Source organism: Hipposideros armiger, unplaced genomic scaffold (assembly GCF_001890085.2).
Source record: "Hipposideros armiger isolate ML-2016 unplaced genomic scaffold, ASM189008v1 scaffold_43, whole genome shotgun sequence".
In the NCBI taxonomy this organism is placed as follows: domain Eukaryota; kingdom Metazoa; phylum Chordata; class Mammalia; order Chiroptera; family Hipposideridae; genus Hipposideros; species Hipposideros armiger.
The window spans coordinates 2454387-2473745 of record NW_017731393.1 but is presented as its reverse complement, the minus strand read 5'-3'; the positions used below and the strand labels follow the sequence as shown (position 1 = coordinate 2473745).

Here is a 19359-nt window from a genome sequence, read left to right as displayed (position 1 = left end):
CGGGGTCTTAGAATCATTTGGTACAATCCCCGGGTTTTACAGGTAAAGGACTGTAAGACCCCTGCTCCGGCCATGCGGCTGGTTGCCTGACTGTTGTGCTCACTTCCTGTGGGAGAAGGCGGGGCTTCCACGGAAGCCTGGATGTGGAGGATAAGAGGAGCCAGATTCAGGGTCTCGGGAATTTCCAAGGGAAAGTCGAGAGCTGCGTCGACTAGTTTAATTCACAGAGAATCTAAGATTCTATGGGAAGGGAAATAAAAGCTAGTTTGCCCTCTAATAAAACCATGTGTGGCATGGATGAAAGATCATGTTTTCAAATGAAGTATGTCCCTAAAGAAGAAAGCAGGCCTTTTATGTGATAAATATAGCCTGTCATGTGTTTTCAAGAATTGTGCTTTTGGAAACTTTTTTTTCTACACAAGTTAGTAGGAGAGGGCAGATGGAGACAAGAAATTCATCATAACTAGTGCCAAAAGCACAAAAAATGTTGTGAGGAGCTAATAATAAGTACAGAAATGTTATAAACTTGTTAACTACATGGCTGTGGCATACATAAGAATAGACCAGAAAGATAATTTGACCTGTTTTCTAATTTTCTGTTTTGAAATTAAATGTAAGCTTTCTGTCTTCTTAGCATTCAGCAAATTGTTGAACTTCCATGGCCTTGCTTTCAGAACTGTGTCTGCACTAATCACAGCAATGCTACTTCCCGTTTCTGCCACTTTTCTACACTTGCTCTCCCAGTGCATTCATTCAGCAAGTGTTTGTCGAGTGCTTGCTGTGTGCCAGGCCCGTTTTAGGTCCTGAAGACCATTAGAGACACAGCAGGCAAAGTCCCAGCCCTGGCGGAGCTCAGAGTCTAATGGGGAGAGCCGGAAAAGTGAGTAAGACACGTGGACACAGACCAACGAGTGGGAGACGAGCTGAGGGGACGGTGAACCAGAGAAGGGAGTGGCGAGTGCCAGCAGGGATGGCCCCGTTTTAAGTAGGAGGTTCAGGGAAGGACTGACTGCGAGGTGGCAGCTGAACAAAGCCCTGACGAGAATGGACGGCTCGCCGTGCTGATGTGTCTGGGGCAGTATTCCAGGTGGGAGGAAGGAGAGGCCTGGGCGAGGGGATGTGTGCGAGATTTTCCAGTTAGGAATCTCCTGCCTTAGAATGTTATGAATGTTTCCCTGACTTATACCTAATGTATTATTTAAAGTGACGCAGAAATGGGAGTCTTTGTCTCGCCACCTCAGCCAAAGACGCATTTGCCTAGTGCCTGCCCTGTGTTTCCTATGGAAGTGACCCTTAGGTGCATTGATGAGGGTCCGGCGATCGGCACGGCATCTGGTAGGTCAGCAGCATTGCAATGCAGGGCTTCACGCTGTCCTCAGCATCAATTGCTTCAGTTCATTAGTTTCTGGGAATTTAGCTTCAATTTTTTTTACAGTGACTCAGTAAAAATTGTATTTTATTAGATAACCATGCTCCCTAAATTGACCTAAGTTCAATTTAATTCCAACAATTTTTTAAATGGCAATTGACAGGGTGAGTAAAAATGTGTATGAAATTGTAATGAGTCAAAAAGAACAAAGATACTAGTGGGAAAAGAACAAGACAGGGGGAGTTGCTCTTCTGGGTAATAGACTTGTAAAGCTTCAGTAACCAAGGCAACGTGATATCAGTACAAGAATAGATAGATCACTGGAAGAGAATAGAGAAGTCAGAAAATCCACTGTATGTGAACACTTGAGTTATTGCAAGGGTGATACTATGGAGGTTTTCCAGTAAGTGACGTGGGACAGTTGGGGGGGAAATGAAACTCCATCCCTACCTCACTTCATGTGGTTCTTTTATCTCAGCACTTTAAAGGTATTACTCTGCTGTGTCTTGATTGCTGCTGAAACTTCTGCTGGCAGCCTAATTATTTTCTTTATCAGTAATCTGCCTGTATCTCGGTCACTACTGATAGAGTCCCTGGCCCCAGGGACTTCCTTCAGCTCCAGCGGAGAGTCCTTACTCCAGTTTGCCCTATGGAGTTAAGAAAATTATTCTAGAAAAGCAGATTCCTTTGTTTAACTTTTAGATCATTAAAAAGTTGTACATTCAAACTTTAAATCATGATTCTTTGTTAGTAAAAGAAGGAAAATAGTGAAACAATTCTTAGGAATTTGATGAATTCAAATCTTATTTGCGTCTTCTTAAATATTTCAAAACAGTCAGATCTACTGGTTATTTGATATACTGGCAGTTTCTACCTTGCCGCCTCGAAAGAGGCCCATAGAGAAAGTCCTCTCGGATCTCACAGTTCCCAAGGCCCTGCTCACAGAGAGCGCTGGTCCCCTGCGCTGGTCTCCCACCCAAAGGGGAAGTGGCCGGCCAAGGAGCCTAAGAAGCCCTGAGGGCGAAGTGTGTGCCCGGAACCATTCCCGGCTGCTTTCCAGTCCAACTTTTCCCCTCAGGTTTCTTGATTATTGGAATTCTGTTTGAGGAGTTAAGTTGCCACAATGAGGCCACAAAAAGTGCCCCCCTAGGAAGTTGGAAATGGGAGAAGTAGAAGCTAAACACACAATAGATGAGACCTGAAAGAGACGAAGGAGTGGCTCCCAGGCCAGAATAAGACTGAACTGTCGCCTTATCAAAAGAAGAGAGAATGTGGCAGAAGGCAGAGTTGATAGTCTGCTGTGTGAGGGGTCGAATTCCCTGTGGGGGTCCCTTTCCGAGCCGTTCGTCCCTTGGTGCACTGGCTCTGATGCTTCCAGTGGTTTGGTCAGAAAGTACTCCATGCTTGCCAAGCAGCTTTTGGACCAAAACTTGCTGCCCATGTATTAATACGTTGGCCAGGGGAGGAGGAGGGTACAGTTCATACCTAAGAGTGTTCTGGTTTGTCAACTGCTAATTCATTGTAAAATAGTAAGTTGACTTTCGGCTGAACTTGCACTTCTTGTGCAGTAATGATCATGAGACAGCATCCCTGGGCTGATCAACACAAGACACTGAGAAGATTGAGTATCGGGCAGGAAGGCTGAGGCCACACCCTGCAGTCAGGGGCTGGCTCACCAGTGTGAATCCGTGTGTGAAGCACCCGCACACTTCCATGTGTAAGTACACATGCACATGTGAAGCTATGAACAAGAGCAAGGGGACCATTAGTCTCACTTGAGTGGTTTTGGTGGCTGAGGCACGAGGCAGGGAGAGGCCCAGAGCGCTTCCAAGCTGCTCTGGATGTTCCTTTCCCAGCTACGCGTAGATGGGCACTCGTGTGTGCGCGTTTTACGGTAACTCTTAAAGCTATTGTACATGCTTAGGCTGCATATCGTCTTATATATGTGATCCTATTTCATTATTCAGAAATGAAAACCAGGACGGTACTTGCCAGGAGGCACCTGGTTTTCAGCCCATTGGCATCCTGGAGACCGCAGCCTTGCCTGCCGCCCCTGAGAACCGACCTCGTCCTTCCCGTAACTCACCCGTGCATGTGTGTCAGGCTCCTGTGTTTGTTCATGGGTCTCGCTCCTCTCCTAGGCCATGAGTGTCCCCAAAACTAAGCACAGCACAGCCGTCAGTAAACACTTCACTGCTTAACCTACTTCAGTGCCCATCTCATTAAAACTAGCAAGTCTCTCAAATAGGACATTCGATGTCATCAAGGTCTGTCTCTGTTTGTAGACGCGTATGAAAAACAGTACCAGGTTGGTGTTTTAATGAAGTTAGTGCAGTAAAAATCCCAGTTTTAAGTAATGTGCTAAATGAAGGATTGGTTTTATGAAATAGAAATACTGCTGAAAAGATGCTAGTAGTGGATTTGACCTTGAGTGTTTGGGTATCGTAAAAGAGGTTTTGTGTATCCTGATTCAGCCATAAAAAAATCGCCCTCAAATGTTTGATCTCTTTAAATAAAATAGAATTTTTGTCCGTGTCTTTGTACTCTGTATGTCACTTGGTAATGACCTGTTCTCACTGACTCTCCTGTTGTGGGGACGGTAATGGATGAGCACTGGGGCCACCAGCATGCTCATTCCGAGACCGTGCCTCCTACTGGCTGCTCCCAGCCAGTGCCTGAGTGCGGCTGGGACCCTAGGCAGGTCCTTCCCCTGAAACAGGTGACTTTGGCTTGGTGTGTCCCCATTGCTGGAGTGGCTCACAGACCTCAGGGACACTTCCAAGCTTCTAATCACGGCTCGGTCTTCCTGGTGACCCGCCCCCATCCAGAAACCCATTCAGACTCACCTCAATAGAACCAGAGAGGCTCCCAGTGCTTTTATCACTTAGGAAGTTGTAAGGGTTTTAGAAGCCCTGTGTCAGGAACCAGCGGCAGAGACATATATGTTTCCTATTATTTCACAGCTGAGGTAAGTTAAAGGACACATGTTGTAAACTCTAGTAAAACTGCTATAAAAATAAAACAGGTGGAGCCTAATAAGCCGTAGTGCACACGTTTAACTTTCATAGACAGCACTGCGGTCTGAGCCGACCTCTCCAGCCCTCCGTCCTCCAGCGCTCTCTCTCCCAGCTTGCAGATGGCAGTTCTTCCTGCCCCCTCCACCTGCTTCCCCTCCCCCTCACGGGGTTTCCCCAGAGGATGTCTTGCGTGTCTAATTCCGTCCTCAGGGCCCGCTTTGCAGCGTACACTCGCTAATGCAGTGCTGGAGTCCTCCCTGACGTCTCTGTCCGCTTGTTCTGTCAGTTACTGTGGGAGGAGTGTTGACATCTCCCCACAAAACTGAGCTTTTGTTTTTCTCATTTCAGTTCCGTCAGTTTTTGCTTTGGGTACTTTTTTTTGTGTGTGGTAAAATATACATAACTAAGTTTACGATTTGAACCATTTTTAAGTGTACAGTTCAATGACATTAAGTACATTCATTCACACTGTTGTGTTGCTTCAGCAACTTAAAGTGTAGTCATATACCTATAGACTTGGGATTATTATGTCTTCTTGTCAAATTGATCCTTTTATCACTATAAAGTGTCTCTTTTTACCTTTGGTAATATTCCTTTGGTATTAATATGGCTACTCCTTATTTCTTTCTTTTTTTTTTAAAGCAAATTCACTTTATTTATTATTATTATTTTTAACTTTCTGGCCTCCCACTGGCAGCTCAGCTCAAGTTATTGTCTTCAATCTAGTTGCGGAGGGCGCAGCTCACTGGCCCATGTGGGAATCGAACCGGCAACCCTGTTGCTCAGAGCTCGCGCTCTAATCAACTGAGCCACCCGGCCAGCCGCTACTCCTGCTTTCTTATAATTAGAGTTTGCACGGTATATCTTCTCCGTTCTTACTTTTAGTTTATCTGTGCATTTATATCTAAAGTGCATTTCTTTCTAGCTAAAGAAGGTAGCCTGAAGCTGGGTCCTACCTTTTTATCCAGTATGATAATCTCTGCCTTCTAACCGAAACATTTAGACCGTTTATGTTTAATGTAATTATGAATATGGTTGGATTTAAGTCAAGGTTTCTCAGCCTTGGCACTGTTGATATTTTGGTGTGGGAGCCCTGTCTCATGTATTGTAGGATGTTTAGTAGCATCTCTGGCTTCCATCTACTAGATGACACTAGTACCTCCCAAGTCGTAACAATCTCTGGACATTGCCAAACGTCCCATGGGTGGTGGGGAGACAAAATTGCCCCCAACTGAGTCTACCATCTTGGTTATTGTTTTCTACTTAGCCCACTTGTTGCTTATACCTTGTTCTTTTCATAATGCCTTTTGGATTATTTTTTGTATTTCTGTGCACTATGGCTTATTAGGCTCTACCTGTTCTATATTTATAGTAGTTTTTCTAGAGTTTACAGTATGTATCCTTTAATTTAATTCCATTGTGAAATAATAAGATAGAAATGTATATACCTGCTGCTGGTTCCTGATACAGGGCTCCTAAAACGCTTGTAACTTCCTAAGTGATAAAAGCACTGGAAGCCTCTCTGGTTCTATTGAGGTGAGTCTGGGTGGGCTCCTGGATGGCTCCTGGATGGGGGCTGGTCATCAGAAAGACCGGGCTGTGATTAGAAGCTTGGAAGTAAGTGTCCTTGTGGTCTGTGGGCCACTCGAGCAAATTAATTGAACCCAAGGAGGGGGTCATTGGAACCTCCAATCTATACATCAACCAGAGAAGCACAGGTGATGACATAGGCTTGCAACTGGCATCTAAAGTGGCAGGGGGCAGTCTTGTGGAACTGAGCCCTTAACCTGTAGGATCTGATGCTTTCTCCAGGTAGATGCTGTCAGGATTGATTTAAATTCTTGGATACCCAGAAGGTGTCAGAGACTTGCATGGTATCATATAGAAAAATCTCCACATATTTGGTGACCATAAGTATCAGAAATAAAGTATTCTGTGTGAAAGTAAAGACTCACAGGTGGAAAGCTGAGTTTTCCCTTTATATCATTCTACTCAAGTAATAGCATATCACTTCACAGGTGATATAAGAACTATACAACCAGTGTATTTCACTTTCAGATTTTTTTAGTTGCTAGTATATAGAAATACAATGGATCTTCGTATATTTCATTTATATCCTGTTTTGTAGATTTCTTGAGGTTTTCTGCATAGATGATGATGTCTGCCTAATGAAGAAAGAGTTGTAATAGTAGCTTGCTCTTATATTTCAATTTCCTTTTGTATTTCTTTAAAAATTTTAAGCATATTTCTTTTATGTCCTAGGTCTCATCCATCTAAATGAAATACTTGGGTGAGGGTGAGAGGTGGTCCAATTCTGTTGCCTTTTTCAGCTGATTCTTCTCATGGGGCCTATTACCCCATGGTAATTTCCAGTGACGAGCTATGTGGCTCATCCTAGCCCCTGCGAGTGCTGACGGACCTGGGTGCAGACTGCACTCCACAGACGGGTTTACACTCACTCTGCTGGCACCTCGGGGTGCTGCCAACATGGAAGTGCTTCCGTTAAGTTGCCTGGCACGGAGCTGCTTCTGAGTAGAAAGGAAGAGCAAATTCAGACTCTGATGCTGAGGGGCAGGCTTGTGATTACAGGTTCTTAGGAAAGGTTCTTCATGTGTGCGTTCCTATCAGGGCCTGAGAGAAGACAGAGTTCCTTGTCAGCTCCATTTGCCAGCAAATCAATTTTCCCCTAGTTTACACTTCCACTGAGGGTTAGGTCTCCTGGGGTTCCGGCTTTCACAGAGGATATGGGTTCCAGCTGTCCACCTCATCTCGCCGGAAGCCTTGTCCTCGTCAGAACACTGAGGCTCTAGGTGATGGCCAGGTAGTCCCAGGGGAGCCTGTGGCCTCAGGGCTGGCTTCTGTTCTGGTTTGGCAATACTCTTCGTATGGGCTCCTGTAGATTTTTTTTTTTACTTTCCAGAGATCAGCTATCCATTTAAAAGGATGTTTTATGTGTCTTACACAGCATTTCAGGGTGTTTGGAGAGAAATGTTTTTGGAATAGCTTGACTATGGTACTGTCGGAAGTTGAAGCTGTGTATTTTGTTTATCTGACTTAGAGTTAAGTGTTGAGAATCTGAGTCTTGGGATGTTTTGGTTCTTATGCCAAGAACCATAACACTTACTGGTAATCATATTGTACAACATTAACCCAAACTTGGTACATTGGTTTATTTAAAAGCACGGGTGTAAGCACCACACACAGATATCCAGGCTTCCAGGCCATCTGAGTGATGAGTTTTATTTTGAAACCATTCACTCAGAAAAATTACTCAACAGTTTTAAATTTGTGCTATGACATGGCATGATCTCCAGTGAACAATTTTGATTCCCAGTGTGGTGGTGGTGGTCTTTATAATTACAGATTCCCAGGGAAAATACTCTTTCAACATCCTCTACCACGTCAAGACTATTCCTACCTAAACATGTTGTGTCACCTTCTTCCCTCAAAGCAGCACCGTGGATTCTGCTGATGGGACCATTGCTCATGTTCCCCACGCTCCAGATGACAAGGTCCTTCATTCTCCTTCCTCTGCACGAGCCTCCCACGCCTTCCATCTGGGCAGCCTTCAAGCTCGCTCACAGAGTCAGCACAGAGCAGGGAGGCTGAGCAGGGCCTCTGGGGAGCCACAGTGGGGTGCACCTGAACTCCTGATTCTCTAGCCGTGGGACCTTAGACACATCCCTTACCTCTGTGAAACGAGGATGACCATGGCACCTGCCCTCACGGCTGTGCGAGGGTTCAAGGAGCTGACACATGTAAAGTGCTTCACAAGTTGCCTGGGACGGGGAAACGCTCAGGAATTGAGTTGCTGTGCTGTTTTCATTGCTGCTGCTTCATTCTAACCAGGTCTTAGTGGAGTCTTCCCTCTTCACAGGGTTTACTGCTTCCATGCCCGTTCGGTTTGCCACTCCTCTGACTAGGGGCGTACCACCTCCGGCCTGAACTGGCGCTCAAGGCTCCCGGTGGTCTGCCTGCCCTGCCCCGTCCCTGCACCCCACTCCAAGTCACCTCTGACCGACACACCAGCAAGATCAGGGATCTTCAAGGGCTCCTCTTTTCCTTCCTGTAGCTTAAGACCCAACCCCTTCCCCGGTATCACCATCTGGCATCAGGAATATTTATAGCCCATGAGAATCCCCTGAAAGCTATAAAGATGAAAGCGAGCTTAGTCATTAGCATCCCCACTGGCTGTGGGTGGCTTTTCAAGTGCATGTCTCATTGCCACAGCTAAACTTCAAGAGGAGGGACTGCGACCCACTTTAGTTTCTGTTACCATAGCAGCTGACTCAGTCCCCTGAATGCGGAGGGTGTGCTTACCTATTTGACAGGTTGACCACTATCTAAATTACCATGATGGCTCGGATCAAAGTGGCTTATTGGAGTTCTGCCATATGTCTCAGCAAGGCCAAAACTGTTGTGTAATTTTTCTGAATGAATGGTTTCAAACTAAAAAATGATCATTTATCAGGACCAGAAGCCTCAATATCTGTGTCAGTGCTTGTACACGTGCATTTTAATAAACCAGTCTGTGAAGCTTGAGTGAATGTTATTTAATATGATTACTGATCTCAGAACCGAAACACACCAGGAACCGTTTATAAAGCACTTCCAGGTGTGTGATCTCATTGGTCCTCACAGTGAGGCTCTGTGGCAGGCAGACCGTGGACCACAGTGTCTGAATGCCTTGTCCCGTCTGCGAGAAGCAAGCAGAGCGTGGACCTGGCCGAGCTCTTCTTTCTCCAGACTCCTGTTTGGGGGGAGCCTGTCCTGTCAGGCTCCTTCACACGCTCTTGATGAGAGCTCAGTGTGGTCACACTTGACTGATCAGCATTTCCTTCATCAGAAATGCAGTTTTTAACTTGGTTATTTCAGAGCTTAAAAACCTAGAAAAGAAAAAGGAGGGCTTAACAGATTTATTACCTTTCTGAACTGTGCGCTCTTCCTGTCGGGTATGTGTAGGCTACAGCCTGATGAAGTTTTGCGCTCCACTGGTAATGTTTTACGACAGGTTTTGGGTTTGGATGTTCCCTCCTTTAGGGGAAAACGGAATCCATCACGGTGGTGAAGCTGCTGAGCTGCTTCGACGACCTGGTGGCTGCAGGCACAGCCTCTGGGAGGGTGGCAGTGTTTCAACTTGTATCTTCATTGCCCGGGCGAAATAAACAGGTAAGCACCAATCATTTTAGCATTTGTTAGCTTGTTGGCAAATTCTTCATGGGTTTTAAAACAAGAAATCCTCATGTGCCTAGAAAATAGGTGCTCAGAAAAGCTTAATACTGTGTTCTTTATAATCGGTACCATTTTTGTTCCTGGTAGGACATAAAGCACAAAAGAGTGATTTAAATTTGGCTTCCTCTTCTCTGGCTGTTCCCTGTGGGTTTTAATGGTAAGAGGCAGGTGGAACCCAGATCCTGCCTCAGTAGGAGGGTCGCATCCCACCTTGTCCACATAGCTCCATCTCACAGCATTCATCCTTCCTTTTTCTCGTGTGTATTTTTATCATTTATTCATAGCTTCGGAGATTTGATGTCACTGGTGTTCACAAAAATAGCATAACAGCTCTGGCTTGGAGCCCCAATGGAATGAAATTGTTCTCTGGCGACGACAAAGGGAGAATTGTCTATTCTTCTCTGGATCTAGACCAGGTAAAATTATTTTCAGAAAATTGGGTGACCGTCTTATATTTGCAGAAATAATACTCATAACTGAATTTTTAGTCAGTTTGTATTACCAATCATCCCCCCTTTATAATCTCAAATGTTACTTGTAACATTTTCTTTCAAGGCCTTTTCTAATGTTTTATAAGCTTCTGCTTCTGGGGCAAAAGAGTTGGCCTTTGTTTCTATTGGAACACTCGCTTTTTCATTCTCCTGTTGTCTATTGCTATACTTAGAAAAGAAGCCACTGTCATTCCCAGTCCCTTGAAGGGTTTGCAGACGGTGTGAAGCATTTCATAATCATAACTGGAAGGGAGCCGCGCTTCCTGTGCGTGGCAAGCTCGCCCCTAGCCACACCTTGCCTGTGTGAGATGACCTGTGGGAGAGGTGACAGGCCGGGAGGTTTGGTGGCAGCGCGGTCCCAGCCCCCCAACCTCGTGTTTGTTATTTTATTTAATCCTCACAGAGTACCCTGAGCTATGTGTTCCCATCCCCAATCAATAGAAGAAACCGCCGCAGAGATCCCATCACTAGCCCAGTCACAAGCTAATAATACCTGGCAGAGCTCAACTTCAAACTGAGACTCGGCTCCACAGGCCCACACCTTTGCGTGTGCGCATGCGCGGCGGCCTCCAGCGGCCTGTGCTGTTTGTGGTGTTGGTCAGGCCAGCTGGACCGCACTCTTCGGTGGTCCGAGCCTTGATCCTTTTGTTGGCTCATTTGTGGCCTTCATTCCTAGCACATGGTAGGAATTCAGCAATTCCTAGCCGAGTGACCCTTAGTCCTTCTGACCCAAGACTGACTTTTTACAAATATTCTCTAGCAGTAGTTATCCAACTTTTTTATCTCAGGACCCTTTTACATCCTAAAAAGAGGATCCCAAAGCGCTGTTGTTTGTATGAGTTATATCTACTGAGCACGCCATGTTAGAAATTAAAACTGAGAAATTTTAGAATATGTATTTTATTTTGAAATCATAAACCTATTATATGTTAATATAAGTAACATTTTTGTGAAAATAACTTAGGTTGTCGGGAAAGTCATGTCCTATTTTTTCTATGTTTTTCGTTGCAAAAATGCGTCATGACTTTTCTGACAACACAGTATTTTCAAAACAAGTAGAAAGAGTGGAATTGCTTTACATTTTTGCAAATCTCTTTAATGTCTGGCTTAGTAGAAGACTGCTGGATTCTGCATTCAAACCGCTGCAGATATAACTGTGTTGGTTGGAAAACATAAAGAAACTCTGGCCTCAGATAGACATATAGTTTGAAATGGGAGGAGTATTTTAGGAGCCTTTTCAGAGAATTGTGGATATTTTTCTTTAATCATATCCCCAAGTTGACTAATGGTAGTTTCTTTAAAGGTTGGTCACAGTGTGGAATCTGAAATCATATGGGTGAATGTTTCGTGCTCTGTCCCAGTAAAATCCACTGGTCTGTCTTGCTCTCTGAACAGCTCTTTGACCCGTGCGTGATCTTGTAACACGATGCATTGGTCACTTAGAAAATATTGATCCGAGTGAGGCAGATGTTCCAAATGTTGAACATTTAATTATATGCTATCAAAGGAAGCATCAGCTTCATCCTGATTAGTAAAGTCTGGGAACCTGTCAAGTTCACAAGAGTGGATACATGTTTTCCAATTCTAATCTTCACTTGTACACTTGAACTTCATTATCAGCAACAAATACTATCACTTGTCCTAGAGGTGACAGGCTCACTTTGTTCTTTCTAAGAAAATGTCTGCCGAGTACCCAAGTTGGAATAATTATAGTATTCCAAGTAAAAAAGGTGCCTGTGAAGAAGCAGCTGGCTCAGCCGACAGCTGTAACGGCCGCACGAGTGTTGTCCTTGAGAGACCAGAGAACCCCAGGACGCAGGGTAGGGCTGTGTGTGCACGCACACAGAATACAGACGTACATGTACCGAAGGGTCAGGATTTAAAGAAGTTATAGTTTTCCTGCATCAAAGACACTCTTCAGTGAAATGCATGTTTTCACTGCAAGCGCATGGTGGGGCAGGGCACAGTGACAACTCACAGTGACAACAGTTCACTGCCCTGCTTGATGTAAGCACCCAGGCTGCAGTAGCTGTACCCACCATGGCTCTTGTACCATCAGTACAAATGTCAGCTCTGAACAAGGCCAGTGCCACCTAAGTGTCATAAAGAAAATGATTTTGACCTCGCAGTCTCCCAAAAAGGACCTTAGGGACCCTCAGCAACTGCAGACCACACTTTGAGAATCGCTGCTCTGCAGGATGGTTTGTTAGGATCATTAAGGGTCCCTCGCATTTGTACTTTGCTGCCGCCACTCCCCTGGCCTGTGGGCAGTGCAGAGAACACTACTTATGCACCCCCATTTCCAGAAATGGAGAGAGAGTCATGGGCAGAAAGCAGTGTCCTTAGCACTCCACTTATTTTTTTCTCAGCTTTACTGAGGTTCTGATAGTTGTTTGTTTTTGTTTTTTTAAGATTTTTATTGGGGAATTGGGGAAGGGGAACAGCCAAGTTGTTGCCCTTCAATCTTTGTTGTGTAGGGTGCAGCTAGCTCAGCGCCAAGTCCAGTCACCATCCGTCCAGTCTTAGTTGTGGGTGGGCATAGCCCACCATCCCATGCGGGAGTCTAACCGGAAACCTTGTCACTAAGAGCACACGCTCTAACCACTGCGTCATCTGGCTGCCAGTCGGCCGCTCAGGGCAGCTCAGCTCAAGGTGCTGTGTTCAATCTTAGTTGCAGGTGGGCGTAGCCTACTATCTAGAGCGGGAGTCGAACCAGCAACCTTGTTGTTAGGAGCATGTGCTCTCACCAGCTGAGCCATCCTGCCACCTGTTGGCAGCTCAGCTCTTGCACAGCTCACTGGCCCTTGTGGGAATCGAACCAGCGACCCTGTTGCTCAGAGCTCACGCTCTTAACCGACTGAGCCACTCGGCTGGCCCCTCTGATAGTTTTTTAAAGACAAAGTATTTTGTGAGATTTGCAAAAAAAAGACATGCATGCTTTTACAAATTCAATACAATAAATTTCATTCCATTCCAAGCTAAATCAAAAACTGAAAAGCTACTGTTTGCATAACTGCAAAGGTAGGAGGAAAATCTGTCTCAAAAGTCCTCAGTGTTTAGGGGGTAATGGGAATTGCTCTATCTTAATTTTAGCAGTGATTACACAACTTATGCACTTGTCAAAATTCATAGAATCATATGTCTTAAAAGGATGAATTTTACTGTATATTAATTTAACTAATAAATCTGATTGCTGCTCCCTTTTTCCCCTCTGAAAAAGGTCTGTGATATCTTATCAATGTTTCCTAAACAATTGAAGAAACTGGTTCAGGAGAAGAGTGACTTCTAAAAGCAGATCTTTGACACCAAGAAATATGTTTGTGTTAGCAGTAAAATGCCTTGTATAATTTTACTTTTCTTCTTTAATATATTTAATACCATTTTAGTTTCTTTCCAACATCCAGTTTTCTCTGATCCTTTCAGTGGGCAAGGATAAAATGTCCCCCAAATTGCTTTGAACTCTTTGTGGGGGAAGTATAATATGAACTTAGCTGGTCGTTGTCACAATAATTTTATAGAATGTCCCATTGGGTTCTATTATACTAATACACAGGGTGCAACATATTTCTGCTTAGATCTTTATGAATTCTTCTTTGAACTATCTAATGATAACATTTTTAAAGAAACCATACAGAATTTTCAGATGTTTCTTGTCAAGCTTGACGTAGCCTGAAATAGGTGTTAACATTGACTATTTTCTCTCATTAGTAAGGACTTTTCCAAATAATTTTATTGCAGTGGATTGACACCGAACCTGACGAGAATTAGAGCCTACGTTTTAAGGTGTAAATTGACCTAAGTAAAAATAACAGAAAGGGCGCTTTCTAGTAACAGAGGCAGGCAGGCACTTGCACATCACCTCGAACGGGGTCTGACTGGCCTCTCTCTCACAGGGCGTCTGTAATTCCCATTTGGTGTTGGAAGAGCCGTCTTCAATCGTGCAGCTGGATTACAGCCAGAGAGTGCTGCTCGTGTCCACTGTACAGCGAAGCCTGCTTTTTTACACGGAGGAAAAGTCTGTCAAGCAAATCGGAACACAACCAAGGAAAAGGTGAGCTTCTCAGGTGTTCCAGCCTGGCGGTTACAGGTGGGGCTTTCAGGCATCCTAGGTTTCCGATTGCCACGTGCAGGCCCACCGTGGCTCTAAGCCTGGGCTTCCTGGTGGGTCCCCAGCCTGCCCAGGGGGCCTTATCCCAGTGTCAGACAGAGGAAGAATGCATCCCTCTGCGTGTGTAGCCACTCTGCCACGAGAGCGAGGGTCTGGGGAAGCCTCCGAGGCGGTCTGCCCTGTGCCCACTCCTGTGTGGGCACCGTCCCTCACAGTCCTGGCCGAGGGGTCAGGGCCACAGAGCTCAGCCCTGACCAGCCAGTGTTTGCCAGGCGCCTCTGCCCTCTGTGTGCTGTGCAGGCTGTGGCAGACTGGGGGTGACCAGTAGACAAGACAGGTGTGAGCATGGAGGTGTAATAAGCTCAGCAGGAAAGTCGGTAACAGTTGTGTGACCTGCCGTGGAAGTGTGTACAGGGCACCATCAGTGCGGCCAGGCTTCTGAGCCAGGGGGCGGGGGAAGCCTTCCGGAAGGAGCGGGACCAGGGGCAGGAACAGGGGCAGAATCAGCCAAGAGGAGGGGAGGGGGGTCTGGAAGGGGTAAAGGGTTCCAGGCTGAGAGAGCATCCCTCCCGTGACCTGATGCCTGAAAGAAAAACAGTGACATGGAGGGTTAGGCCAAGTTCACATCCGAAGGAGAGAAGGTGGTGGCAGCAGCAGCACATGGGTGCTGCCTCCCAGAAGCATGCTTGTAGAACACGGTTTGGAGGTTTGCGTGGGGGCAGGGTCCGTGGGGGGGACATAGACTGGGGGAGTTGACTCTCCTTATCCTGAGTCAGGCAGGGGGAGTGGGAGAGGATGGGCCAGAGCCAGAGGAGTCTTCAGCAGAGGGGCCCTGAGACCTGCAGGGAACTGTGTGGGTGGCAGATAGGCTGGAGGAGAGAGGAGAGGGCTGGGTGGCGGCGTGGAGAGCGGAGAGCAGGCCGACGTGGAAACGTGGGACTGGCACGCGTTGATGAGGGCCGGCTGAGGCTGGTGGTGCCGTCGGGAGAAGGGCGGGTGAGGTCAGCCTCTGGTCCTCCCGGCACCCATTATCCCGTGTTCCGTCCCTCACAGCAGCACAGTAGAAGTTGATTCTCTTCTGTGTGGCGGCCCTTAGTGAAAAGACACTGCCATGCCAACCCTCAATTCTGCTGAGGACCCCCTTAATTCCATCAACAGTTTGACCTGTTATAGCAGAAATCTCCTTACCAGCCCCTGGAAAACACAGTGGAATTTGTAGCTTGGGCTTAGTGTTTTCAGGATGGGTCCTGGTTTCCCTCTGCCGGTGTCCCAGCTTCTGCCTGACGTTTTGTCCTGGCTTCTCTGTCAGGGTCGCACTGCAGTGTGTCTTTTTGGAAGGAAGGTGGAGTGTAAAGAGAGCATTACAAACTAGCTACCTCTCACATGGGTCATATACCCAACAGTCTTTGTCTTCACACCTGGCCTTCTTACCTCTGTGTGAAACGTGAGCACCTTTCTGCGAGCCTCTCCTGGTGTCCAGTCTGGGCCGTGTTGATTAAAGACAGACTGTGTGCCAGGCACCGTTCCAGGACGCAGACACAAATGAGTGTGTCCTCTTTCTCCAACGGCAGTGTGTTTTATTGAGCCTAGAGAGTTGGGGGAGGACACTGAATAAATGGAAAAGTTCTGAGCTCCATGTCTTAAAGGCTGTCCTCTGTTGCATGCTGGCATGTCCACCCCAGATACCGGCTTCGTTCAGCACGTGTGAGGTGAATGCCTGCTGGGCAGCAGCACACAGCACACACTGAGGTCAGGTCTGTGCCCACAAGCAAAAGAAATGTTGCGGCTGCAGTAAGTGCTGTGGAGGGAACGATGAGTGAAGCATGGGTGGGGGTGGGGGGGTGGGGGGGGCAGGAGGCTTCCCTTGGATAGAATGGTCGGAAAGGCCTCCCCAGGGAAGTGATCTCTGAGCTGAAGCCTGAAGTGTGAGAAGAGTGTCAGGTCTCAGCGTCAAATGCCATGGCCCGGGATCAGGCCAGGGCTCCAGGTGTCCAAGGACTCAGGAGGGGACTGCAGTGGCTGTGGGGAGGTGGGGCAGGGGCAGGTGCCGGCCAGCGGGGAGACGGCGGTGGGAGATGAAGTGGTCCCTTCTGATCTGTGAGCCGCCTCAGGTTGGATAAACAACACGTGTGTTACTGCCAGAAAATCTCAGACCCCGGCCATCCCCTCACGTATGTCATATTTTTGTTGTCCTCTGTGTTCCTGTGGCATTATGTATGTCAGGACCCTCTCCATACCTGTTGCCGTATCTCCTGCAGTCCAGGTGTCAGGGATGCCCTGTGCCAGCAGCATGTGTGTGCCGCAGTCCGTGCTGGATGTGGCAGTGTGACCCGTACCCCAGTCAGAGCCGGCATCAAGTTCTCGGACAGTGTCACTGTCATGCCTGTCCGATGACCTGTGGGCACTGGGCTGCTGAGATTCTTGTCCCGGCTGGACTCATTCCCACACTCGTGTCAAACTGTCATTCTCCCATGTGGGTCCCCGTGTCCATGCTCAGCATTTCAGGTCTGTGGCACCGTAAATCAGATGTAAAATCAGAAAACATTATTTTACGGCTAGAATGTGTTAACCAGAAAGCGCTCCTTTCATATTAATGTGGCCCATAAAGGGAATGAGTCACAGGAGTTTTTTGAAAGTCATCAGTGATTTTTCTGGAAATCATGTCCACCAAAGTTAAGAAACTAGGTGAATTTATTAATGATTTTAGGATCCTACAGTGCTTAGACCTTAAAAGTTGGGGTTCTGGGGTTCACTTCAGGATGACATCAGCGAGTGCTACAGAATCACATTGGAGTGGGTGGTGGCCAAGTCGGGGGTTGAGGACCTTTGCACCCCGCTCTAGCTAGTTACCCCAACTTACCTGCCTTCTCCCGACCCCCTTGCCCACGTTGCCGCATTTCCTTAGAGCCAGCCCCCGCCAGCACCCTGCTCAGCGTGCCCCTTTCCCCAGGTGCCCATTCCCCTTTCTCACCTGGCAACTGCCCACGCAGGGCCCAAGGTCCAGCCTCCTCATGCCCCGGTCTGAACGTGCCCCCTTGTCTGTACTCCTCTGTGACAGCTCATTGAGCCTCAGATGGAGCGCCTCCCGGGTGCCGTCATAATGGTCCACGCACGTCGGCCGCAGTGTGTTGTGGGACAGGACCAGTTTCTCATCTCACTTATCTTTGTGTTGCCGACCTCACCAGTATCTCACATAACACAGGAACTCACTAAATGTTTGTTGAAATGAGTGCTTTGACTATTTAAGGTGAGCAAATCAAAATGGAAGTGACAAGAGGTTTTTAAGGGGACCTATAAGTGGAAGGAAAACAGATTTAAAAAATGGATCACCAAATAGAAATTGATTTGACAGGAAAGGCGGGAGGGCAAGGTGATGGGCTCCCTGCTTGAATTCCTTTTGGTCTCTCCATTTAGAGAACTTCCCAGAACAAACCCTCCAAAGGCAATAATGAAACACGGTGCTGATTATAGACTTGTTCGGGAACATTCTTGGTTAGTCTGACAAGCTACGTTTCAAAGTGGATTTGATATTTGATACTCTCCTTGGCCCCTCTCCAGAGGGATGTAGTTACTGAGGCACCAAGGGGCCTGGTGAGATACTGAAGTGAGAGAAACACCCAGATAACTATCTGCGTGGCTGTGTGGGCTGGGCCCTGGGGACAGCCATCCTGTCCGGGGGTTGGGTGTGTTGCCATGTGCAGTGAGGGTATAAGGGGAGAGGCACAGCACATATGGTGACCACGCAATGGTAACATGGGTAGTTAGAGGTGGCTCCCAGCTGTGAGCACCTGCAGCGTCATGCATGGAGTCGAGCATTCGTGGGGACTTGCAATGTCACAAGCATTGCCTCTTGTGCCTTCGTAGGTTATGTCATTTAATCCTCACTTCACCTTTGAGGTGGGAATTATTATCCCAGGTTTACAGATTAGGAAACTGAGGTCTAAAGACGTTACACACCACAAAACTATAACATTAAATGTCAGGGCTGGAAAGTAAACCCAGCTGTCGATCTAAAGCCAGTACTCTTTCTGCTAGTCAAAATCAGAACTATTTTGGAACCAGCAGGACTTATGGTTGAACTGAAACTCTTAAAATTTGAACTCCGGTGGAAGTCTGAGATTGGCAAAGATGTGGAGCAGTGAGAACTCTTAGATTGCCAATGGGAGCATGAGTCGGTACGATCACATTGAAAAAGGATGAAATTGTCTCCAAACTTGAATTTGCTTTTAGCAACCCAACAATCCCACTTCTGAACTCTCCTTGACAGACTCTTACACCTGTGTCCTGGGAGATGATGTGAAAGATGCCCAGAGCACTAATATTTAGGGTAAGAAAGCAATAATTTCGATACCCATCGACAAGGGAGCCGGAAAGTAAGGTGCAGAGTACTGCACCGCAGTGCGACAGCTTCTTATCAGCAGGGTGGATCTCAGAACTATGACTGAAGTTAAAATCAAGTTTCCAAAGCATACGGAGAGCGTCGTATTGTTTTTTAATACAAATGAAAGACAAACAGTACTAATAAATTATGCAGTGTTTAGGGATGCATGGCTGTGGGGCTAAACTACCAGTAAAAGCAAGGGAACAACACGGAATTCAGTCTGGTGGTCACGCTTGGAGAACAGAGCGGGCAGGAGCTTCTAGGAGCAAGAGAGTGCATCAGCGATGCCGCTGGTGGTTTATTTCCAATGTTGAGGGACGGGCTCCCGAATGTCTAGTTCATTAATTATTTATATATATATATATATATATATATATATATATATATATATATATATATATATATATATATATATATATATATTCTTTTCTTTGTGTTAGATATTTCATAATTTTTAAAATACAAAAAAATACCAGGCCTGGGGACTAGAAGGAAAATCGGTCCCTTCAATGGTTTAGAGTAATTCTGAAAGCGCTGCTTCGACCCTAAGGCCAGACTCATTCATGGGGGTGTTGGAGTGAGCCCGGCAATCAGATAGTAGAAGGAGCAGAATTTCAGAGCAAGGAGAGGGTGGGCACACCTGCATTTGTCACCTCCTGCCTCAGTTTCCTCTTCTCTAAAACGGGAGTTGTAAGATTCACCTCCCAGGGTTGTCGTGAAGATTAAATGAGAGTGGAGCTAAAGCACCGGGCACAGCACGA

At 46.6% G+C, this 19359-nt stretch overlaps 1 protein-coding gene and 1 long non-coding RNA gene across 3 annotated transcripts in view; one reads left to right on the top strand and one right to left on the bottom strand.

Annotated features, from left to right (window-relative positions):
- TECPR2 (tectonin beta-propeller repeat containing 2) overlaps positions 1 to 19359 on the top strand; it is an 88245-nt gene that overhangs the window by 12360 nt on the left and 56526 nt on the right. The window contains exons 4-6 of the mRNA XM_019639211.1: positions 9427 to 9555; positions 9903 to 10034; positions 14003 to 14160. Of these exons, the coding sequence (XP_019494756.1) occupies positions 9427 to 9555; positions 9903 to 10034; positions 14003 to 14160 (419 nt within the window). The remainder of the gene's footprint in view (positions 1 to 9426; positions 9556 to 9902; positions 10035 to 14002; positions 14161 to 19359) is intronic.
- On the bottom strand, positions 15271 to 17868 carry LOC109381051 (uncharacterized). Of its 2 annotated transcripts, XR_002123622.1 has the most exons (4): positions 17189 to 17868; positions 16455 to 16724; positions 15649 to 15803; positions 15271 to 15544 (listed from the first exon to the last, which is right to left on the bottom strand). It is a non-coding gene; the product is annotated as an uncharacterized LOC109381051 (long non-coding RNA). The 2 variants fall into 2 exon arrangements; XR_002123621.1 differs by having other exon boundaries at positions 15271 to 15803.